The 26276-nt window shown below is 38.3% G+C and overlaps 3 protein-coding genes across 3 annotated transcripts; 1 reads left to right on the top strand and 2 right to left on the bottom strand.

The window, feature by feature from the left end:
* Positions 1–760: 760 nt before the first annotated feature.
* On the top strand, positions 761–9850 carry cmc1 (C-x(9)-C motif containing 1). Its single transcript, XM_056762247.1, has 4 exons — positions 761–901; positions 3950–4042; positions 8429–8519; positions 9056–9850. The coding sequence occupies exons 1-4, from the start codon at positions 883–885 to the stop codon at positions 9174–9176; spliced, it is 324 nt and encodes a 107-aa protein (XP_056618225.1). The 5' UTR covers positions 761–882; the 3' UTR covers positions 9177–9850.
* Positions 9851–10837: 987 nt separating this feature from the next.
* Positions 10838–17126, bottom strand: azi2 (5-azacytidine induced 2). Its single transcript, XM_056762246.1, has 8 exons — positions 16936–17126; positions 16020–16242; positions 15809–15925; positions 15639–15738; positions 15456–15553; positions 15046–15107; positions 14210–14340; positions 10838–11936 (listed from the first exon to the last, which is right to left on the bottom strand). The coding sequence occupies exons 2-8, from the start codon at positions 16233–16235 to the stop codon at positions 11611–11613; spliced, it is 1050 nt and encodes a 349-aa protein (XP_056618224.1). The 5' UTR covers positions 16236–16242; positions 16936–17126; the 3' UTR covers positions 10838–11610.
* A 985-nt stretch (positions 17127–18111) lies between these two features.
* On the bottom strand, positions 18112–20316 carry LOC130433157 (nuclear receptor coactivator 7). The gene is made up of 6 exons (XM_056762878.1): positions 20110–20316; positions 19844–19975; positions 19622–19774; positions 19271–19366; positions 19116–19189; positions 18112–18798 (listed from the first exon to the last, which is right to left on the bottom strand). Exons 1-6 carry the CDS (start codon positions 20176–20178, stop codon positions 18663–18665), a joined length of 660 nt encoding a protein of 219 aa, XP_056618856.1. The 5' UTR covers positions 20179–20316; the 3' UTR covers positions 18112–18662.
* Positions 20317–26276: the final 5960 nt, after the last annotated feature.

Genomic DNA, 26276 nt, shown 5'->3' with positions numbered 1-26276 from the left:
TGTTCACCACCTTTGAAATGAGCGACAATAATTTTTCTTTTATGCCAAAATTCCTTAGGATATCAAGTAAAGATCATGTTCCATGAAAATAATATTTAAATTTCCTACCGTAAATATATCAAAACTTTATTCTTATGAGTGGATGTGGCACAATCATGAACAAAAATGACTGGAAACACGTCTACAAACTTCAATCGCTGCTGCACGCTCTTTGGGAATCACCGTCTCAAGTTTGATATCTCTGTAAAGTTTAGAATTTCAGCTTTTGGGTTTATCTACTCTAAACAAAGTCATTTCAGCTGTGAGCCAATAGAGTTAAAGAAAACTGTCAAAACACTGTATCTGATGCACAACTTCAAAGGCCATTTACTCAATATTTTGATACAATATTCAGAGTTTTAAATAACTGTGTTTCAGACAAATATTGTCCCATCCTAACACACCACACATCAATGGAAAGCTCACTTATTCAGCTTTCAGATGGTGTGTAGATCTCAATTTAAGAAACGACTGGTTTCTAGCTACAGGAGTCCCTGTGCCTACAGACATGAGCCATATAAAACATTTAAAAACACATTTGTTGAGAAACCTTGAGTTTGTGACACCACTGGTGTTCTTTACACGTGCGCATTTATCTCAAAAATAAACTGCAATCCAGACTAGATTTCTATCTAAAGCATTCCGTGCAGACATTATGACGCTTCATTTCTGACGCTGAAGGACTACAGTTCCCGTGAGCGCGCGCTCGTGTGGGGGTCGTGTCGTCTGCGGAAGTGACGTGAACAGGCTCACGTAAAGCATGTCTTGCGCAGGGTCACATTGGACATGTTGTAGAGTTTTATAATATAATTTTCTTGGTGTGTGAACATTAATACGGTGTAAATGGAGTCGACTAAAAAAGGTAACGTGCTGTCAATTTTTTATTTATGTATAGCGGAAGTTTTTCTCTCAGTACTTCCGCTGTTGTTCATATAACATGACAGTGTTGTTCTCAGATCAGCGGTGTTATTCTGTATTATTATAGTTTTCATATATGATCACTAGCGATCTATGCATGGAGATGTAAAGTGTGGTGTTATACTTTTATTATGATCCATGACATCATGTAACACACCCGTCATGATGAGAATTATTCAGTCATAAAGGAAAACCTAAATAAGAATGTTCGTTTAGTAGAAAGTGTCTGTGATGTCTAGAGAGATGTGTGATGTCATCAGTATAAATATGACTGGAGTTAGTTTACACAACCTAAAGGATTATCTTCATCTCACAAGTTCAACACAATGACGTTCGCCTATTTACACAACAAAATACATGTTTTGTTATCCGAACAAAGGTAAGCCAGATGTAGAAATTCACATTTGCAAGAAAAAGTAAGTGAACCATGTCTGTCATGAAAGGTGATCTGATCTTCCCCAAAGTCACAAATATCGTCTTAAACACAGACAGTCATGATCTTACATTTCTTTCTTGAACACACCCGTTGAGAACACAAAGTGAAGCAGTGCTTAAATCACCTTTGACCTCACGCAAGAGCTTCCTGTAGACGTGCAGTAAGGTCCAGGAGTCATTGATGTTCACAGAACTGCTTGTGATGTCTCTCTGACCATCTCGTGTGGATCGAGCTCTGGGCCACTTCTAACGTACAAACTAAAGCAATAAGATGTGTGAAGCTGTGCTTTATAGTTTATTTTTTAACAGCTAGGGATGTTGTGGCACGAGTCATTAAAACCCCCTCATCTGTTATAAAATGCACTTTAACACCGGCTTATTGCTTTTAGAAGACGGTTATTCCATATGAGTGACAAGGTTTCATAAAATAAAGTAAATAAAGTGATATTTAGGCTACGTCTGGTCGATATATCGTGTGATTCTTATGGTCTCAGTTTCTCAATGACTTCCGGTTAAATGCCACAGCATCTGAAAGCTAGATGGCGCTCTTGCACAGAAACTCCGATAATGGGAAACAGAAGAAGAACAATTAGTTCCAGGAAATGCCTGTGGTCATATTTTGTGAATTGCGATATATATCGCCCGGCCCTAATTTAGGCTATGTAATGCGGTCAGCCGCCATAAATGGGGGTTAGAACTCGGCTCAGCCTATCAGAATTGACCATCGTATAAAATGTATTTTACGTGTCTGAAACCATTCTGTGCTGTAGTAGATTTGGCTTGGTTGGATGTTAAGACTCATTATCCTGCTGCATCACCCTTCAGCGTCCTGACAGTCACCTTCAGATGATCCTGGAGGATTCTTTTGTAAACTTGGGAATTCATCTTCTCCTCAATCATGATGCTCTCTCTCTCTATCCGCCGTACCTCATCGTTGAGATGAGCTTTCTTTTAACGCCATCGTTCTGACACTGACACTGTTTGTGTGTTGATAGAAGTCAAGTCTAAACCACACCTTCAACACCTGACCCCTGTGACACCAGAAGTGTTTCTCTCACATGTCCACCATCACTTTGTATGTTTAATGAGCAGTCATGACCATTTGTGTTTTGTCAGCTCAGAGATGTTGTGAAGATCAGATCACTTTTCATGGTTCAAGCAGAAGAACAGGAAATTGACGATTGTTCACTTCACTTACTTTTTCTTACAACTCTAAACATAAAACAAAAATCATCAGTTGAACAAACGTGTTTGTCAAACTGCACGACTCACTTCATAGCACTGGTATCAGTATAGGCGCATCCCTAGTTAGGGGGGATCCGCGGCTAGCCGGGCATTAAAGGATTTTAATGCAGGACGTGGAGGCGAAGAATCACCCGACACCTCTGCAAAGTGCATTAAAATCCTTTAATGCACGGATAGCCGTGGATTATCCCACTTTTACATTTATGCATTTAGCAGACTCTTTTATCCAAAGCGACTTACATTGCTTTATCCTATACATTTATACTTAGGTATGTGCAATCCCCTGAGATCGAACCCACAACCTTGCGTTGTTGAAGCAATGCTCTTACCACTGAGCTACAGGAAATGCTACAGGAAAGCTTATACCATGGTTATTTGCCAAGTTAAAGCTTTTATTGATGTTAACAGTGTCATTTCAGATCGAACGGGTGAATATGAGGGTTATTTTGTCAGTTCATTTTAAATGTAATCAAACTGACTGGAGCTACCCGTGCGTTTAAGGCTTTTAATGCACACCTTCCAGCCAATCAGAATCCAGTATTCAAACAGACCATGGTATAATCGATAATTATGATTAATTTTTACAAACGGGAGTACAGCACATTCATCATTAACCAATGAAGTGACTTTATTTAGCGCATGTATAGAGGAATGCAATAAGGCATCTTACCATTTAAACACTCACTTGCACTCTTTCTCCTCCTGAAACACACGCTTGCTTTCAGTGCAGAGGATGACAAGATCCCAGAGTCTGCGCCGGGTTTTCCATGTGCAGTGATTTTGGTTATATTACTTTATTGTTTATTTTGTATTGTGCAGCTCAAAGTTCAGTCTCAGTAACATTTACAGATAATGTGTTGATTCATATTTAAATGCCCAAACATTCAGTACGTGACAGATGTTTGTGAAGGGTGAACACATTCAAGTGCAAGTCATCTGTGGGTGCTTCTCTTCACCGCTCTCACAGCACATAAGACGAGAGAGATGTTATCCTGTGCTGGGTCATAGTCACACCTCACGCTCATGTGCGCCGGGGGTTTCACTACACAATCCTAAAATCTCACATTTCTGTACATCATGAATCATATTCTCAGCGGAGCAGTGTGTGCCCGTCTGCTCCACCACTGCCCACATCACCACCATGACATGATGCCCACTGCACAACACCTCTCACAGACTGGTTATCCAATCAGGCTCCTCCGCTCACCTCTGTGTTGTTGTATTAAATCATTGGAGATTCTCTGTGAAGTGTGTTTATCATGATGAGTGTGTTTAAGACGTGATGTGAACTTGATTTCTTTTGCCTTCACAGATGAGCCTCAACTGAGACACGTGGAGACAGATGTGCTCATTCCAAAGATGATGCGAGAGAAAGCTCGAGAGAGATGTGTTCAGCATGTGGAGGGTATGAGTCTCTCACCCGCACTTTCACTTGTCTTCATGTGTCTCTGTTATGTGTGAATGAGAGAGATCTGTCAACTAACAGATGTGTGACATCACAGGTGACACGTAACAGACCCTCACCGGTCTCATCTCGTCACTTTATTTATGCATGTGTTGTTTGTCATGTTCAGCGGATCATGTGCCGTCACCGTGTGTTAGAACACACTCTCTCTTGAGCTCCATTCAGATAACAAGGGTTAGAAACGTGAAATGATTCTTTACACTTTCTAGGTTTGTGACAGTATACAGTATACAATATACAATTTGTACAGTATACAACTCATCACCCCTATGGACTGTCCCCACGGGGATAATGAAACATATGTGTGTGTGTGTGTGTGTGTGTGTGTCTGATGATTGTGTGTGTTTGTGTCTGATGATTGTATGTGTGTGTGTGTGTCTGATGATTGTGTGTGTTTGTGTGTGTGTGTGTGTGTGATGATTGTATGTGTCTGTGTGTCTGATGATTGTGTGTGTTTGTGTGTGTGTGTGTGTGATGATTGTATGTGTGTGTGTCTGATGATTGTGTGTGTGTGTGTCTGATGATTGTATGTGTGTGTGTGTGTGTGTGTGTGTGTCTGATGATTGTGTGTGTTTGTGTGTGTGATGATTGTATGTGTCTGTGTGTGATGATTGTATGTGTGTGTGTGTGTGTGTGTCTGATGATTGTGTGTGTTTGTGTCTGATGATTGTATGTGTGTGTGTGTGTGTGTGTCTGATGATTGTATGTGTGTGTGTGTGTGTGTGTCTGATGATTGTGTGTGTTTGTTTGTGTGTGTGTGTGTGTGTGTGTGTGTGATGATTGTATGTGTCTGTATGTGTTTGTGATGATTGTATGTGTGTGTGTCTGATGATTGTGTGTGTTTGTGTGTGTGTGTGTGTGTGTGTGTGTGATGATTGTATGTGTATGTGTGTGTGTCTGATGATTCAGTGTGTTTGTGTGTGTGTGTGTGATGATTGTATGTGTCTGTGTGTGTGTGTGTGATGATTGTATGTGTATGTGTGTGTGTCTGATGATTCAGTGTGTTTGTGTGTGTGTGTGTGATGATTGTATGTGTCTGTGTGTGTGTGTGTGTGTGTGTGTGTGTGTGTGATGATTGTATGTGTATGTGTGTGTGTCTGATGATTGTATGTGTTTGTGTGTGTGTGTGATGATTGTATGCGTGCGTGTGATGATTGTATGTGTCTGTGTGTGTGTGTGATGATTGTATGTGTCTGTGTGTGTGTGTGATGATTAGATGTGTATGTGTGTGTGTCTGATGATTGTGTGTGTTTGTGTGTGGGAGTGTGTGTGTGTCTGATGATTGTATGCGTGTGTGTGTGTGTGTGATGATTGTATGTGTGTGTGTCTGATGATTGTGTTGTTTGTGTGTGTGTCTGATGATTGTGTGTGTTTGTGTGTGGGAGTGTGTGTGTGTCTGATGATTGTATGTGTGTGTGTGTGTGTCTGATGATTGTATGTGTATGTGTGTGTGTGTGTGTCTGATGATTGTGTGTGGCAGTGTGTGTGTGTCATGACAGTTTCCTCTCTTTTGAACTCTGACTGAGGTGTGACACACGTGTTGGTTTAGTTTGTGGTGTAACACATCATGCTCTCGGCTGGTGTAGTTGTGATTGGTCGTCCTGTAGTCTCCACACCTGCAGTGGAAACCCCCCCACACCCCCCCGTCCAAGAGTTTGCCCATTGATTTCACACCTCTGCCCATCTGCAGTCGTCGTGCAGCATCTTCTCGTGTACATCAGTAAGACCACAACAACTGACTTCACAATTCGCACAACACACAGACACACTGAAAAAAAGAACATGTTAAAATTACTTGAAAAAATTCGTCCAAATTGTGACGAAGATTTAATTAAGTAAAATATGCTGCATTAATTCAAGTACAATTTACTAACCAGAATAAAGTAAATTCTACTTATTAAATACATTTATACGTTTCTGTTCAAATATCAATGTTACTTAATATAAACCAAAAAAAACTAAGCTGTACAAAAACATGTGTTTAACTCTCACATGTGGATCACTTTCTTTCATATTGAAATATAATATTGTTTTACAGCATATATGGTCAAGTGAGAAGAGACCGGTGGTCTGTGTACTGACATTAGCATGGTTAATACTCAATAAGTGAAATAAAACACTTCATGACTCATATCGTTCATAGTCTCCACACAAAATAAGTAAGTAAACTTAATTTGACCAATTTAAATGGGTTTAACATAATCAACTTGAGTTGGATTTACTTCATAATTTGGCCAATTAAAATTACTCAAAGAAAATAATGAAGTCTTAACAACCAAAATGAGTCGATCTTTACATTATTATAACTCCATTTCTTTGTTAAAAACAGAAAGAGTATTTTAATAATTTATTTGTATTAAATCTACTAAGCACTTAATCTCACACACACAGAGAGAACAGTGTCATCATGATGAGTTGAACATGTGATGATGTCAGTATTAAGATGGAGGTTTTGTCAGGGTCAGTGTGTGTTAACAGAGGTCAGTAAGTCAGTGTCTAGCAAGTGCATATCACACGCTGCCTCTGTAGACAGCAGTATGTTGAAGTGTGTTGTGTTGTTTGTTCGTTTCATCGTAAAGTCAGGAGAGGAGATTGACTTCTTTATAATCATGTGAGGTTTAATTGAGTTTGGAGCGCCGGCTGCAGGTCAGTCATCCAGAAGAAAGAGATTGACTCACAGATTGATGTAGAATAGACCGCCGGCAGCGTCGTGTCATGTGTTCATGTGTAGATTTCATGCATGAACTTCCGTCTTCATATGTAAACCCTTCAGATGTCAGCAGGATTATTACACTCTCATTTCAATGTCAAAAGATCAAATTCAGCTCAACTGTATTTCTGTTATGTATCAAAATTAAGCATGATTGAAAAGCATATCTACAGAACAAACAGTTGTAGACAAAACAGACAATAATAACAACCCATAAAAACAGGAATTATCATCATTAAAAGCTGTATGATAGAATACATGATATTATTACAAATCTTCCATAAGATGAACATTAATGACATGATCCGTATGAGGAACTTGTGTTTTATATTCTGTGAACAAGAAACAATAAGAGATTTTCTGCTTCATGAGAGAGATGAAGAGATTGTGATCCATTAAAAACCTTCTTTATCATTGCTTTAACACGCTCTTCTTCAATCTGCTGCTTAAATGACATGATGTGAACTAACTCCATCATTTCTTTGATTTCTCTTTGTAACACAGAAACATCAAAGCTGTTTTGAAACTATTGTGAACATGTCAAATTCAATTAAAATCCCTTTTTAAAGGGATACTTCACAAAAAAGTCCTCAGGTCCTGCATGAGTTTCTTTCTCCTTCAGAACACAACAGAAGATATTTTGAAGAATGTTTAGAATCAAGCAGCACTGAACCTCATCTTCCATTGTATGAACACAAAACCCTCGAGACATTTCTCAAAATATCTTCTTTTGTGTTCCACTGAAGAAATACTTTTTAATTGGCTGTAAAATACTAATAAAATAATCAATGGCGTATATTTCTGAAGCGTGCCGTGGATTATTGTGACCGAGGTCATCATGTTAAAGATCTTTAACATCAGTTTCTTGTTGCTGTTTGTCTTGAGATGTAAGCGGAGGACACATGAGTGAATAGATGTTTATGCGTGAGAGGCCATGAGGTTTCTATGTATTACATTAGTCTCAGGGTTCTGATTTCTGCAATTGCTTTTGTTGGATCTCTTCTGCATACAGATGACACACGAGAGATCACATGACTTTGTGTTTAGGGATGGAGGAGCTCATGAATGTTTGACAGAAGAGAAAACCCCTCGACACCCTTTTACACAACCACACTACACCTGTTTGAGTTATTCAATAAACATCACACAGAACTGAATGCTTGACCAACACACAGCACGACTCCATCTGATGCTCTTCAATCACACGTCACACATCTTTGGGTTACTGTTAAATCAAAGAAAACAAATGCTCATAAATATATAGTGATGATGTGTTAGTGTGTCAGTGTTTCATTGCTCTTAGTATACTTCTTTCAAACTAAAATAAGAAAGTACACTTTCAGTCAAATTTTGATGTACTTCTCAGAAATAAACTTAAAAATACACTCGCCTTCTACTGACAGAAGTTTAAGTGTTTTTGCTTTTGTAGTGTGCCAGTTAAGTGAGAACACTCACGACTAGTGCACTCATATAAGTGTCCTAACAACTTACTGCACACTAGTTAACATAACTCAAGTAGACTAAATAAACTGAAACAACCTGACGTATAGTTTTGTACGAGGGAGCACTTTTACTTTTGTTTCTCACAAACTTTTCTTCTGGTGTCTCATCTTTAGCGTTTTCTGCCTGCTGTAAAGACACCGGTTTCTTCATGGTATTTAAATGTCGTGAGGAAAACGCCGCTCTCAAAGAGTGTCTGACACGCCAGTAAGTGCTTCACTGAAACATCTCTCGGTTTATTCAAAGACACATAAAACATCACTTATGCTCGCACACAGGGACTTCAGTACACTTGATGTACAGGTTTGGATTTCTTTAAAACAAAGATGCTTCACAATGCCATAGAAGAACCTTTTACATCCAAAGAACCTTTCTGTCTCACAAAAGGTTCATCAGATTATAAAAAGGTAAGAAAGAGATGTTTTTTTAAGAACCTTTGACTGAATGCTTCTTTGTGGAGGCAAAACTGGTTCTTCTGTGGCATCGCTGTGAACAAACTTTAACACACTTATATTTTGAAGAGAGCATGTACTGTAACGCCTGAAAAACGTCTTTAAATAACAAATCTTAGAGACCCCTGATGTTAAATGCACATGCTGCTCTTTCGGCTTGGTGTTTTCAAATACGTTAAAACTTTGGTTGAAGATTGTGAGTTTTTTGAAAGAATGATCTAAACAGACGTTCATGTAGATATTTTGAGTTTTTCTGCGATGTCCAGATGAATATTTATTCTTGTGTTACAGCTATCACGATCCTGAATTCTTCCAGGAGTGTAAGCAGGAATATATTCAGGAGAAACTGGAATATGAACGCACCGGAATTCCAACCAAGAGCCGGAAACAGAAGTTACCCACGAGCATGTAGATGATGTGTTTGTTGTTGTTTGTTCAGTCTGGACTCGTCACTGCTGACACAGGTTCATCTCTTCAGTTTATATTCATGATTAACTCGTAGCATCTAAACCTAATAAAAATTCATAGAGAATCACATCAGATAGATGTGTGTGCATCGCTCTCTGACCCTGGAGAATTACTTTCATATCATGTAAAATAATGTGGGCTTCTTTGTTGTTGTTTAAAAAAACAAAGTCATTTGATGTGTTTGGATCCGTTTGAAAAGAAGCAGAAGAGAAATACAGAAATCATTAAACTCACAATGTTTGAATGTGTGACTTATACATTTATTCATTCTCATCATTTTCCTCAAAGTTTTATTCTAAATAAAGAAACACATTTTCGCACTTTGAAGTCAAATGTGTAAATGATCCTTGCGTGTACAGAAGCACCATGGATAGAATTAGACAATGTTTATTTACATCAAGTGTCTATAATTGACTGATTGTGTCTTTAGAGTTTGACTTTAAAGCTCTACAATATATTCTATTGTTTTTTTGTGAAAAACGTTTACCTTGTGCTTTAAATTGTGCGAAACATTAATGAGATAAACATTTTGATGAAAACAATGGATGTTAATGAATAGACGCATACAAATATATGCAATTTGAACACATATAAATAAATACATATTTGTCAACAACACATGGATTTGGACAGATGATTTGGTGATGTGTTTAACAAAGAAAAGAAAATCTGACACACTGACAGTGCGTTAGCATTGTTGTCACACTAATCATCATACAATAACTTATTCTTTCATTTAATAATAAATAGTGTTGACATGAATTCCTTTATTGATTATTTACAAAGTTTCAGGACTGAGTCTAATAGAATCTCCTGTACATGACATTGTGATTCACATTCAGTAAATGATGCACAAAATCAGCTTCTCCATCTTTATTTTTTTATAAGGCTGATCTTTTAAGAGTCTGCAGATTTTTAACACAGACATTCAGTCCAGTCCGTGGAACCAGTTTTGATGTTAACAGATTGTTTTCTAATAGAAGTTCAACAACTTTGTTGTTATTTATCATCCAAATTTGAGAAACATATATTTTAACGTGTACAAATATAAGCCTCTGTACACATTTAGATATAAAGAGTTTGTTTCCTAAATAAGATAACTCTGTTTTATATCAATGAATATCAATCAAACTGCAGTTGGTTTGTTTTGATTTAAGCCATCATAACTCAAAATACAGCTAACTAACATAATAAAAAACATGAGTTTGAAACTTATCTCATTTTGGAACCAAACTCTTCAAATAATGTAATATTGGAGTTCTGTGTTTCCAAATAATGCCTGCAAACATTTGCCTTAATTTAAGATTTTGATCCATTTCATTGGATTAATTCAACTTTATATATTTCAATCTTTGATATTGAACCATTTAAGACAATATAATCAATATTGAACCTATATTAACTTTTTCAATGAACTTCAATGTTTTTTTATCTTTAAACAGACCAAGATTCAAATAAAGAGAGACACGTTCACCTCTCTAACAGTGACCGATGAATAAAATCTGAAAATGCATCAATACAGAAATGACATTTCATTTAGACTATAAACAGTGTTCCCCAAACATCAATAAAGCTGCTGATTTATAAAGACAAAGAACAATGAAATATATTCAGGCTGAGCATAATTTATTTTCACAGAAACACGTTTCTATATGTTTGTAGAATGGATGACTTTTTCAGGCCTGGAACAAAATCACAATTTAAAAGTTCCTGATAGTTCAGGTATCATGGGAATTCTGCTTAAAAGTGAAAAAAAAAGACAATCTCTTATAAACAGCTGCTGCCAATATATATTGACAACTCATGAAGTAAATCTAAAGGCTAAAACAATGACTTGATTTGGTGGGTTTGAACAGCTATCAGAACCTTTCTAATCCTTTCTTTCAGAGTGAAACAAGACTACTAAACTTCTCTGTAGACGTTCATAATACAAGACACAATCCATCACAATTCACTTATTAAATAATTTAGACGGGTAGATTTGTCAACTACCCGATGGAAACATTATTCACAGGAACACTCCTGTGAGATGATGAAACAGAAGCTTATAGGATCACAGAGAGACGTGGCTATAGTGATGTCACACATGCACGCACACACACTCGCTCGCACGCGCACACACGCGCGCGCGCACACACACACACACACACACACACACGTTCTTTACACAAAGCTATGGGAGTGGATGTAATGCAGGAAAACACACATTCAAACACACATTCATACACATCCACCTCTCTGGTCTTTAACTCAAGTGAAACCTTCGTCCCCAGACGCGAGACCCGGTCTTGATCGCTCGAGGTATATGATCATCCGGCGAGGGGACATGTTAAGGCAGGTTAAGGTGTGTGGTGTGGCGTCAGCGGGGACTGTGTAGATCAGTACGGTTGGCTCCAGTCAGCGGGGGAGCTCTTGTCCCAGAATAACGCGTCGTTCGGTCTGGGTGGACTGGGAAATGACCATGAGCTGTCGTCCAGCGAGCCCATTCGCTGAGGCCGGGCCAGACGGACGCCGGGGCTGCCCAGAGGAGCGGGACGAGGTACTGGCCAAGGGTCCTTCAAGCAGTTCTCCTGCGCTCCTTCCACAGCTTGAGTGCCTGATCCCGAGGGCAGAGGGGGTGCGCTGGGAGGTCGAGACGGGGATCCTCTCGCTGGCTCTGTAGTCTTCTCCACATCATCCAGACACTGCACAGGAACGGCCGAATCTGCCCAAACAATTCATAACACACGCGAGCGTCATGATACTGACATACAGGAGCTGATCTAGAACATATGAGCTCCATGTTATATGTGTTTGATTAATATGAGGTGGAATAACACATCTAGATTAAGAACATCTCTGATCTGAAAAAAACTGGCTTTATAATCCACAGTTTGCTTTTTGTGCCACATTGGTGTTGCTGTCGTCTGTGCAAAAGAAACCTAATCTAAGAACAAGAAGAGATACAGTAATGACATTGGTTATAATAGAGTCTATAGAGTTCAGACAGACGACACATACACAGACATACTTCCTGGTATCCTTTAGTGTGTCAGGGGATGTTATGTATGTAGTACAGCACACTAGTCTTAAGAAAGGATGAGAGGTTCATTTGAAAACTGATTATGTGGCAGATCTCTCAGAGGAATATATGAGGTAAAAAAACTCTTGTTCTCGTTTGCCCATCTCAGACACTCACAAATTCACAGAGAATATGAACACACACACACACACACACACACACAAACAAACAGAACATATATTTGTATTCTTTCACCTTATATACAAAATCTCATCATTTCTACCTTATTCTTAGTTTACATCTTCTATGCGTCATATATCTATACTGCTTCATGTTCTTCTATACGTTATATATCTATACGGCTTCATGTTCTTCTATACGTTATATATCTATACTGCTTCATGTTGATCAATACGTAATATATCTATACTGCTTCATGTTCTTCTATACGTTATACATCTATACTGCTTCATGTTCTTTTATACGTAATATATCTATATGGCTTCATGTTCATCAATACGTAATATATCTATACGGCTTCATGTTCATCAATACGTAATATATCTATATGGCTTAATCTTCTTCTATACGTTATATATCTATATGGCTTCATGTTCTTCTATACGTTATATACCTATACTGCTTCATGTTCTTCTATACGTTATATATCTATATGGCTTCATGTTCTTCTATACGTTATATACCTATACTGCTTCATGTTCTTCTATACGTTATATATCTATACGGCTTCAAGTTCTTCTATATGTTATACATCTATACGGCTTCATGTTCTTCTATACGTAATATATCTATACTGCTTCATGTTCTTCTATACGGCTTCATGTTCATCAATACGTAATATATCTATATGGCTTCATTTTCTACTATACGTTATATATCTATACGGCTTCATGTTCATCAATACGTAATATATCTATATGGCTTCATGTTCTTCTATACGTAATATATCTATATGGCTTCATGTTCTTCTATACGTTATATATCTATACGGCTTCAACTTCTTCTATATGTTATACATCTATACGGCTTCATGTTCTTCTATACGTAATATATCTATACTGCTTCATGTTCATCAATATGTAATATATCTATACGGCTTCATGTTCTTCTATACGTTATATATCTATACGGCTTCATGTTCTTCTATACGTTATATATCTATACGGCTTCAAGTTCTTCTATATGTTATACATCTATACGGCTTCATGTTCTTCTATACATTATATATCTATACAGCTTCATGTTCTTCTATACGTTATATATCTATACGGCTTCATGTTCTTCTATACGTTATATATCTATACTGCTTCATGTTCATCAATACGTAATATATCTATATGGCTTCATTTTCTTCTATACGTTATATATCTATACTGCTTCGTGTTCATCAATACGTAATATATCTATACGGCTTCATGTTCATCAATACGTAATATATCTATACGGCTTCGTCTTCTTCTATACGTTATATATCTATATGGCTTCATGTTCTTCTATACGTTATACATCTATACAGCTTCATGTTCTTCTATACGTAACATATCTATACGGCTTCATGTTCATCAATACGTAATATATCTATATGGCTTCATTTTCTTCTATACGTTATATATCTATACGGCTTCATGTTCATAAATACGTAATATATCTATATGGCTTCATGTTCTTCTATACGTTATATACCTATACTGCTTCATGTTCTTCTATACGTTATACATCTATACGGCTTCATGTTCTTCTATACGTTATATATCTATACAGCTTCATGTTCTTCTATACGTTATACATCTATACGGCTTCATGTTCTTCTATACGTTATATATCTATACAGCTTCATGTTCTTCTATACGTTATACATCTATACGGCTTCATGTTCTTCTATACGTTATATATCTATACGTCTTCATGGTCTTCTATACGTTGTATATCTATACTTTAAATGTTGTGAGAGTCACCTCGTCTGAGTCCCGTCAGCATGTGTCTCTCTCTTAACTTCTTCATGAGGTCTGACTGTGAGCGTATGACCGTGTGTAAGCGTGACGCTTCACTGAGCACATCATGATAAGACTGCACAACGGCCAGAGTCCTAACACAAAAAATCAAACGTTATACAGCGGCAGAGATCATGACAAAACCATTTTCAGCTTTTCTGAATTTACTATTTATAAGTACAGGTTTAAGGGCAAATTATAATTTTTGTTTCTTTCTGTAATTTTTTTATTTATTTGCAATCATCTAAAGAAAATTGAACATATTGGTCAAAATAAGAAAAAACTGCAAATGAAATGACACTATTCTAACGTTTTTACATGTATTTTAGGATCCGTTCAAAAATGAATATATGATTTTTTCTTGTGATGGCTGTTGTGTGACTTATTTTGTGTGTTATTTTTGTTAAAAGTTAACAAACACTGGATTGAAACAAATACATGATGATTTAAGGCCGACTTGAGTGATCTCTTCAGGGTTCCTGCGGCTCTACTTCACAATGGTTTAAATCAGAGTTACGTTCATGAATGATTACTGATGAAGATTTAAAAACTAATATGATGTATAACTCTTAACCAAAAATAGAACTTCCAGTTGCTCACGAATCACTGTAACCCTTCACATGCATCAGTGATGTCAAAACAATATAAATAATGCACATTTATCATTATTTTTGTCTACAATCAAAGGAATTCTTGTGAGGATGTTCGACGATTCACACAATATCTGTTCCAATCTCTCCATCTAGTGTCTGTTTTGTGCACTGAACATCAGCTCAACACAACACAAATCACAGGAGTACCTGGAGTCTGTATGGTCACCGCTCTGGTCATCATGAAGAACACTACAGTCCTCAGACACACCCTGTGAAGAAAAGAACAGTAAACATGACTTTGTGTTTCATTTAGTTCATGTTGCAAATGTTAAAGTAATTCTCTCTAGAGCACATCTGCTGTACACATTTATTTCACTTGTGAATCATGTGGTGTCAATGCGTGTGAAGTTTTATATAAATGGACTCAAAGCGTTGATACCGTAAGAGGAGTTTAAGCATTATCAGTGCGATCCTGTACTGCAATATATCATATGAACGACACTCCTCACATACTTTGACAACATCGCAACCACACACAGTCATGACAATAATGTTAAACTGAACTTTAGATATAATTCATGATATCAGTTGTGCGTCTGTGAGCGAGTCCCACACACCTGTGTTGAGCTGCAGAGGTTGTGTAGAGAGTGAATGAGCTGACTGTCGTCTCTCTCCACCCGCCAGTAATCTGCTGTATTATTCAGACTCTTCATAACTGAGAGAACACAACAACATCATCTGATGTCTGACAGAATGAAGGATGGTTTGACTGATGAGTGTTGAGTTGGTGTTGTCTGTACCTTGATTGGTCTCTACTTCTGAGCGCAGTTGCAGTAGTTCAAGCTCTCTGGCCTGTAACTGCTCTGTCAAACATCTCTCCATGTCGCTTTTCTCTTTCCTCTGGAACACATCACAACAACGCTGTCACCATGTGCACATATTATAAATCAAGTGTTTGATGAACACTTACCAGTTTGTTCAGCTCCAACTGTAAGTCCTCCTTCTCGATATAGATACCGCGGTACGCACTGAAGGCTTTGTTCATGTACTGCGGTCCTTCTGCCGGAGGGGCTTCGGGGCGGAAGTGCTGCGGGCGGAAACACAACAAACACATTCAACATTTCTGAAACATCTGAAACGTTTGAAACAAGCTGAGCTCAGTCAGGTGATGCTGAACAGACTTTATCTTCCAGTTGTTTGACTTTTCTCCTGAGCAGTGCGTTCTCTTTCTCTGTGTCTCTCAGTCTCTTCTTGATGTCCTCATAGGCCGTGACCAGAGCGAAGTGAGACGCCACAGATTCATCACCGGCACACACAGACACGGGGCTCTCTGTCGGCCCGTACGCCGTCTCATGCTTCAGAATACAGATGTCATCATCCACCGCTGCGGACTCCATACCAGACCTACAACAACACAACCGTTACTGACAGACTCGCAACTGACTCGTATATTCATCTTTATCATGTTAATATTAGGATATGTAAGTGATGGAATAATTCAAATAACCATCGTGTTCTCCTGTGTCCTGCATTTTCACTCACAATCTCATACTAATAAATTCATGTATAAATAATATTGAAATGTGTTGTTGTAGGTGATGCTGCTCTGTTATAATCATTCTAATAATAATAATAACAGCTCTCTTTAGTAAATAAACCGCCGTATTATTATTAATGAAGCGTCTGAAAGGACTTTTATTCTTTATTTTCCGATGCAGAAGCTGTGGGACATTTTCTCTGAACTGAATGACTTGAATGTTTTTAAAAGCGAAACAGAAAGTGTCTGATGCGAGCAAAGAGCAACACGATAATGTCAAACAAAACATGACGTGAAGTATCACAATCTTTTCTGTTATAATTATCTGAGGTAAATAAATAGCACATTACTGTATATTGTTGTCATATTACTGTATTCGTGTGTGTCATTTATCAGCAGCACAATAAACAAAGAAACACTCTCATATCTCACAGACGCGCGTGTTTTCATTCCCGTTTCTATGAATTAACTGTTAAATGTTGGACGTTGTGAAATATGTGCCTCAATGTTGTGATGTCTATGTAGCCTGATACAGCACACTATTAAGGTGACACACTTACCGGACGGCAGTCAGTTTGGACAGCAGAGAGGAATACAAATAAAGACCATGATAGAGAGTAAAAACACGACGTTTGAAGGAGATTTGACGATAAACGCAAACACGACAGGCAGAAGAAAATCAAGTAGCAACAAACACTGTCCAGGAAGGAAATCTGTGTGACGTCAGTGCTTCCGACGGAAACGGCGCGCTTGACTTTTTTTGTTAATGCTGAAAATAAAATACATAAACAACATTTTGACAGAAGATTGTTTTCAAATGACAAAATATGATTAGTTACAAAATAGAGCGTTCGAAACGCTCTCGCGACACTTTGATGTCACGCGCACATCGTCCTGCGCAGCGCCGCAAAAAGTGGAACAGAAGTAACGTAACATCAGATGATCATCATCCAGATGAATTCATTATTATTAGTCTCAAAATTTAACCACCGATTATTAACGCGTTATAATTATAGTGTTCAGTGTGTGTGTTTGTGTGCATTAGTGTGTTTACAGCAGTCTGTCACATGAGGGCGACATAGACACGTGTAATACTGAACTACTGCACTGCAAAAAAATCTATTAAAAAACTAAAACATTTTTTTTACATTTTACTCAACTTTAGTGATTGATTTAACACGAAATTAAACTTTTTTAAATGAAGTTTGATTTTGTATAACTTGTGATTTTAAAGGCAGTTTAATATCATTTAAATACGAATGACTTAAAAACAGACTTGAAACTGACTGAATTTTTAAGTATATTTTTTACAGTATTTAACAGTGACCAAGAAATACAAAACAGTAGATTCAAGACAATTGTTTTAAATCAAAGTTTTTTAACATTGCCTACTACTATTCTAACATTTCATTATGGTGATTTTCATTATACTGTGCTGAAACAGGTGTGTTATATTCTGTGTAAATGATTAAATGTAACTTTACGTTCAGTATAGTAGGCTACATTAATTGAACAAATGTTTACTTGATAATCTACAGTAGTTTTATCTCTTTCTTTTTATTGCCAACAGACCTGTTATTTAACAAGACAATCAAAAACACATTCAGTCTTTAGAAAAACAATGTTTTTTATTAGGTGTATCAATTCAGTGCCTGCACTGAATGAAACAAACACACACACACACACACACACACATACACACAATTCAACATGTTAAACAACATGACATCATTGAATATAAAAAGAGTACAAAAATAATTTATTGTAAAAAACACCCAAGCACTTTCCCTTTTTAAATGGCCAAGCATTTCCTCTTTTATGACATTAAATTACATTTACATTAATGCATTTAGCAGACACTTTTATCCAAAGTGACTTACATTGCATCATCCTATACATTAGTTTTTTAAGTATGTGCATCCCTGAGATCGAGCCCATGACGCTGGTGTTGCTAACACAATGCTCTTACCACTGAGCCACAGGAATGACATGTCAATCATTTTCTCTAAGAAGTGCACGTGACAGTAAAGACAGTGAATTTGTGTGAATGAGTATCTCTCCAAAGCATCCTTGTTAAAGGAGTAGTTTCTAAATCCAGTGAGCTCTCTTGCTGTGTAGCTTTCAGTTTTTTCAGTTTTTGTCAATCCTCTTTACTGAAAATTGAAACTCTAAACTGTAATCTTGTCTCAACCTGTACTCATGTTTCAAATGGAGCGTTAAGAGACGAGTTACACGGGTTTGAGAGCCGAGCGTTTCATCACTCCACAGCGGTGAATCTGATCTCTCTTCATACGAAGGTCCACACCTCCACATCCTGGATGATGAAATCCTGATGGATAGAAAGAGGTCGATTGCAGAAAGTGTTGCAGGAATAACTGGAACCGCGATGAAGGTCAGCATCCAGCCACAAACCAAAGTGTCCTCTGAAAACACAAACATCATCATCAGATCCGTGTACAGGGGAAAACCTCTTCCTAACATCATTTTTTTCGTGAGACAATAAATCAAATGTCTTTGACTCATAGTTTTGTATATTTTAAAAATATATTCTGCGTGTTTGTATCTCAGTCAGATTTAAGTTCGACACTTAGCATGGGAATTCTGCATCTCTCATTTAATAGCAACGACAAGCCCAGACAATCTACTCCGTGCATCACAGAACACAGACAGTTGAACAGGTCACAACAGCATCAGGGTGAGAAAACGGAATGTGGTATATTTTGTGAGTCAGAATTCGTACCCGCCAGCTCCCATCTGAAGGGAGTCGAAGAATCCTCGGATGAAGTAAGAGTTTTTCCCACTCCAGCGGAAGACCTGTTTGAACACACATGAGATGACATGACATTACAGTCGCACTGGTGTCGACACACACGAATACATTGGAACACGAGGTACCTGAAAGTCAGGACTGAAGCTGTAGAGAAACGTCTCGCCCGTCCCGTAACAGCAGGTGCTCACTTTAAACGGATCGGATGAAAACGCTCCAAACACCTGGAGAGACACGGATCATCAGTTTAGTACAGAACATTGATTCTTTCTTTCTTTTTATGACCATTCATTTTCACACACTGAAAAAAATCCGTACTATACCGTATTAATAGGTTTAACTCATTCTTACAGTTGTTTCATCTGTATTGTACAGTTTGCACTGCATTAATGCCCATAAAATAAAGCAAGACACACTGGTCATCTTCTGCCAGTTCTTTATTCAGATGATTTTTTTCTCATTATTCTTCCTAACGTTACCTGGTTGTCCATGTCTTTGACGACCAGGAGAACAGGTCTGTCCACGTCCGTCATGTTTCTGTAGAGTGTTTTCAAGCTGGTCCCGTGCTCGGCCGTGCTGTACATCAGTTTCCAGTGATATTCTTGAGTCCGCACTGGCATGTGAGCGAACAGCTGTGAGGATGAAAATGAAATGAAACCTGCAGCACATCCAAATCACATCGCAGAACCATCATCACTTACTTTGTCCAGGTGATGTTCTTTCAACACGTGACTGAGGTCTAATAAAACCGGCAGCAGGTCTTGAGAGTCCAGAGAGTCCAGAAGGCTGCAGACACTCCTCTGACGACTCTTCTGGTGTGTGACTGTCACAATCTGAAGACACACACACATGAGAAACCATCTGTTGAACTACACACACACTCTCGTATTTAATGCACCTCCAGTTTCTGTGTTTATGTCTTCTTCTGGTTGTTCTTCATTGGCACTGATGCACATGGAGCTCTCACCTCTACATACGGCTCATCTGACGTGTTGGCATAGTACAAGATCTTCACGCTCTCTGGAATTGCTCTCATGTTGAGTTTTTCTCTGTGAAATGTGCTGTTGCGTGTCAGGAGCTCATCTGTCTGTTCCTCTGCTCTCCCGCTGTTAATGTGGGATCCTCTCACCTGTGATTGGTTCAGCACTTTCTTTGATCGAAGGTTTGAGTTTCGTTTTCAGCTGAACCGTTTGACCAAAAAGGGAAGTGTGAACAAATATGGTCTGGGGGGAAGTGTGTCGTTACACATGTGGAGCTGTTCATCAGGGTGCATGATTGTCTTTACACGCAGAAGAAACTGATGTTTCTCTGATAAACAAACTAAACATGAGAGCAATATCCAGAGAGCACACAGACCGCCGCACATTACACATCATTCATGACTATCACTTACCTGCCAGGGTTTGGAGGCGGGGTTATTGAGTAGTGTGTCAATCACAGAGACGTGTGTAACTGTGTCAACCGTTATCACATTCTTTTCGTTGTCGTGTTTGTTGTAGTAGATCTCTGGAGACCACTGGACAAAGAAAGTGTACAGGTGGTCGACTCTAAAAGAAAAACCACATATTGTGAAATGACCATTAAACAGATAAAACCTGCATGACCTTTTAATGGCCACACAGCAGGAAATAGGTCAATAAAATCAACTTCTTACTTAATGTTTGACTTTTGTTTTCCAATACAATTATCAAGACATATTTACTTAAGATACATTTACTTTGTAAACACGCACAAACACATGCACACGCACAAACACACATGCACACACATAAACGCAAGCACACACACACACACACACACACACACACATAGACACAAACACACACATGCACAAACATGCACACACAAACACATGCACACACACACAAACGCACGCACAAACACACACACACATTCACACACATATATGTACAGCTATCTTTATGAGGACATACATTGACGCAATGCAATCTCTAGGCCCTTACCCTAACCATCAGAAGCGAGTACCTGACCCTAAACCTGATTTTAACCTAAACCCTAAAACCAGGTCTTGACCCTCAAACAGCCCTTTAAAGGGGTCTCAGAAAGTGAGGACCGGCCAAATTTCCTCGCTTTACTCTCTTAGTCCTCACTCTGCTGGTCTAAAACTATAACTGGTCTTCATAAAGATAGATGAACAAGTACACACACACACACACATATAACGCATGCACAGACACACACATAAACACACACAAACACACGCACACACATGCATACACACACCGCCTACAAACATTCCACAGTCAGTGGTTAAACTATGTGGTGGTTTTCACCTGTCAGAATAAGAGTGCGAGTCAGTTTTACTGGTACAGGATAGACCTCGTCTGACATCAATACACAATGTCAAACATTTCCTTCATGTGTTTTTATACATGACATCTTTTAGACTATAGTGAAATAAGAGATAAGAGATGATACTCACTCTCCCACGCTGTATGCAACACCCATGTCGAGTATTAGAGTTCAGAGAAAGTTTCTCTGTTCCACTGAGACGTGTCAGCAGCTGCTGGCTGTGTTTTATATGAGAACGTCAGCTGAGATAAGCTCTTTCTCTGGCTCAACTCCCCATCGGGTCACACATTAACTTCAGCTCTCTGTCATGTCTCAAGATGATCCTGCTTCTCTCTCCAGAGCCGTAATTTGTCTCTCCTCAAATCACCAACAAAAAAATCTAATGAGACAATTCCCTTACAACATAAAGACATCATTCTAGTGTAGAGGCCGAGAAATAATACTTTAATGAACTTTATAAAGTATAATTAATCACATACTTTGCTTACAGTTTATTTATACTGCTTATACACACTTTTAAAACTTTGCCTCTTTTTTCAAAACTTTACACACCAATCCAAGAATTGCACAAACAAACGCAAAGTGCTTCACATCTCTTGCAGAATGAAACATCACATTAAAAGGATCACAAAAGCAAACATGTGTCTTCTGTTGCAAACATCTTTACAATAATGTTCTATGTTATGATATATCATGCACAGTTATTCAAAACCTGAATCTCTTCTGCATTTTGTTTGGTGTTTGTACAAGTTGGTACATTGTTCTGAGAATGTGTTTATATTTGTCAGAAAATGGTGAATTGTTTTGTGAATTGTGTGTCAGCAACCGAGAAAAAGTGTAAAACAAGCGAATCAAGAACCCAACTAAAGCAAATACTGATCACAATAATTGACGTTTGTTAAAACTTCCACATTTTTTCAACATTAATTGCGGTGGCAAAAGTGATGTTGATTCAATGCAGTTATTTTTTCTGTCTCTGTCTTGACCATCTCATTTGGACTCAGTCTTGACTTGGACTCAAACCTCTTTGGACTTGGACTCAAACCTCTTTAGACTCGGTCTTGACTTGGACTCAAACCTCTTTAGATTCGGTCTTGGCTTGGTCTCAAACCTCTTTGGACTTGGACTTAAACCTCTTTGGACTTGGACTCAAACCTCTTTAGACTCGGTCTTGACTTGGACTCAAACCTCTTTAGATTCGGTCTTGACTTGGACTCAAACCTCTTTGGACTTGGACTTAAACCTCTTTGGATTTGTACTCAAACCACTTTAGATTCGGTCTTGACTTGGACTCAAACCTCTTTAGACTCGGTCTTGACATGGACTCAAACCTCTTTAGACTCGGTCTTGACTTGGACTTGCACTCAAACCTCTTTGGACTTGGAATCAAACCTTTTTAGACTTGGTCTTGACTTGGACTCAAACCTCTTTGGACTTGTACTCAAACCACTTTAGATTCGGCCTTGACTTGGACTCAAACCTCTTTGGACTTGGACTCAAACCTCTTTAGACTCGGTCTTGACATGGACTCAAACCTCTTTAGACTCGGTCTTGACTTGGACGCAAACCTCCTTGGACTTGCACTCAAACCTCTTTGGACTCAGACTCAAACCTTTTTAGACTCGGTCTTGACTTGGACTCAAACCTCTTTGGACTTGGTCATGACTAGTCCTGGTCTTGGACTCAACAAAGGTGGATTTGACTACAGCCCTGGATCGAGCTTGGAGTCCAGCCAGTAGGGTATTGCAGTAGTCCAGTCTGGACAAATGAAGTGTCCTGCATCTCAGATGTTTCTCTGGAATGATGGACAGTCCTCTCAAGTGTGTCAGACCAAATCTCAACAATGTCTCACAATCTGCTCAGACTCACTGAAGTCTATATCAGTTCTCATTCAATTAGGTATATTTTGGCCATATCATTGATCATACAATGTTTTATTGTTTAGTCGTCACAAAACCAACATTTTTAAGTTTGAATCTTTTTCGACACTCCTTTCTTTTCTCAAAACTTCCAAACACTCACAAGAGTCCAGACTGGATAATGACGTGCCGAATGTCTGTAACTCAAAGAATTGCTGGTTTATTGCAGGATCTAATGGCTTGACTTGTGTAAGAAAGGTTTGGCACCATAATCTGTCCTTAATACTCAATATTTCTATACATGCAGAAGAAACTGGGTTCTGATGTTATAACATGTTCCTTTAAATGACTATGTACATTAAGAATATCTTGTAATATAGTTCACGTTTCCATTGTCAGTTTAAGTGATAAAATGTTAACGATGTGACGAACTTCCTTTTTGTCTTGATACTTCCTTTATCTTAAACGGCCGGTAGAAAACAATGGAAGTGAATTAGCGGGAGGACGCTCAAAACACCATTAAAACGGCTCTGGTGAATATTTCTCACACCCGTGATGTATTACACAGTTTGAGGAGAAAGTGGCCTGATGCATCATATGAAGATATATTCCATTATTTCGTTTTTTCTCTCAAAGTTTACGGGTCTTCGATGCAGGGCTATAAAAGCACAGAAACGTAAATGTACCAGTACATGCACAGTGGCAAAACTCAGTCAAAATTTAAACATGACGGACCACAAATTTGTGTTTAGGATAAGACAATATCTGGCTGAGATACAACAGTTTAAAACTATGGAATCTTAGGGAGAAAAACATAACAAAATATTGAGAAAATCACATTTGAAGTTGTTAATCAGAGGCCATCCGCTCCCAAAAAGAAAGTTTTTATATATTTAAGGTAGGAAAATTACAAAATATCTTCATGAAACACGATCTTTACTTAACATTCAAATGATTTTTGGCACAAAAGCAAAATCTCTCAATTTGACCCACACAATGTATTTTTGCTTTTAGTAAGAATGTTCCTGTGCTACTTAAGACTGCTTTGGTGATCCAGGGTCACATACAATAATGATATTTTTCCACATTAGTGTCACTCTCCCCATAAATGTCTGCCTTTGAACGATGTTTATCAGTTATTGTAGTCAAGAAGGTGAATTGTCCAGAAGAAAGGGCAACCATAGGCTAAAAGAATGAATAATGGATGCAGCTCATAAGGTGCGAGGATTACGGTCAAAACACATGTTTTGTAGACCTTTTTTGCATTTCTACCGGCTAATATGGCAAGCTGCACAATGCACACATTACATGTGTGCCTTTAGGTTCTATAATAAATATAAACTAGCCAGTCAAATCAGCACACGTCTCACTCACAATACCTCTGCCATTAGCTGTAGTGTAAAACTTTGCTGCAATTTCACAGCAGGTTTGCCAGTTACTTACTGTAGATGTAATGTACAGTAAGTGTACAGTTTATTTTCCCTACAGCATAAACTTACCTAGTTTATATATTTTTCTTTTATAAATCAAGACTAAACATCTCAGGTCACTTTGTTATGTAAATGTAATAAATTGTAATTTTAGAAGTTTTAAATACTTTTACAGAAAACAGTCTCTTCTTGCTCATTTTGAATCTCAAAAGTCAAAGTAATTTGAATTAAAGTAATTGAAAACAATACTAACTGGAAAGTAAATAAAGCAGTAATTAAATCTACAGTAAGTTACTGGCAAACCTGCTGGAAAAACTACAGTAAAGTTGTACAGTTTATAGTGGCTCACCAGAAGTCTAAAGACAACAGCTCACAGATGGCGCCGCCCACATTCACGTCAAGAATAATGTGAATTGACAAATAAACCAGCTACATGAGCTGTAAGATGTCAGGAGGATGGAGGGAAAAAAACACTGACCTACTTTGTGACATTTCATAGAATAAATACCATGATGAGGATCCTCTGGTTTAGGCTGCGGTCAGATGTGATTTCCTAGTAAATTTGAGTGTTTAACATCGGAGTAAAGCAGCATTGATTTCTGCCGTGAGACAAACAGATGCATTTATAGGTTGAGGTTGAGGTTGTATTTTCCCTATCAGCCACAATGGAGCAAAGATTGAGTTTCACAGTGAGTCATGATAACACCACCGGAGCTTCAGGAGAGAAGCCGAAAGTCCCCACATACACCTACTGAATAACATACACACACTCTCTGATGAAGCTACACGTTCACATACGTGTGTGTGATATGTCTTCATTGAACTCTTTCTCAGTGAATGAATGAGTGCTGGATTGTGAAGCTCAGTATCTGTGGAGCAGCCCGTAGAGCACCTAGCTCGCGCAGAGAGGCATGAAAACAGCTCGAGAAGATGAAAGAAACTAGCATATGCTGGTTTGGTATGTCGTGATGCTGGTTTAAGATGGTCATGTGCTGGCTCATAGCTAGTTTAAGCTGGTCAAACCAACATCAAAACATAACTAACCTAGCATGTGCTGTTTTTTTCAAAAGGGGTGCTTCGCCACATTTTGCCCAAATCTTCTTGGGTCCTGGCTGACTTCCTTTTGAAAACACCAAAAATCTGTTTCAATTTCTTTTGAGCAGAACCAGAAAGCTCTTTAGAAAAGCGCTTGCAGCCGTGACAGCACATGTTCATCTGGCAGACGTCTATTTGATGTCAACATTTTCATCTGCAAATTACATCTGGCAGATGCTGTTGGCTCATCTCTGAGACGTCTTCTGTCAGATGTCATACCTATAGAAGACGTCTGTGAGATGTGCGATTTAGAAAGGATGTCCAACAGCTCTATCTAAGAAGATGTACCTGTGCTATCTGGGCATTTAAACTGCGCATGCCATGCATACCCAAGCAAGCCTTTTTTGAGTTATAAATAACATTACAATACCTTGAGGTGTAATTTAACGCTTATGTAAATCATGCTGGGAATATGTAACGGTGTGTGGCTATACGAG

The sequence above is a fragment of the Triplophysa dalaica genome, chromosome 12, assembly GCF_015846415.1.
Source record: "Triplophysa dalaica isolate WHDGS20190420 chromosome 12, ASM1584641v1, whole genome shotgun sequence".
Taxonomy (NCBI): domain Eukaryota; kingdom Metazoa; phylum Chordata; class Actinopteri; order Cypriniformes; family Nemacheilidae; genus Triplophysa; species Triplophysa dalaica.
Note: the sequence above shows the minus strand (reverse complement) of the source record. Positions and strands in the feature narration are given on the sequence as shown.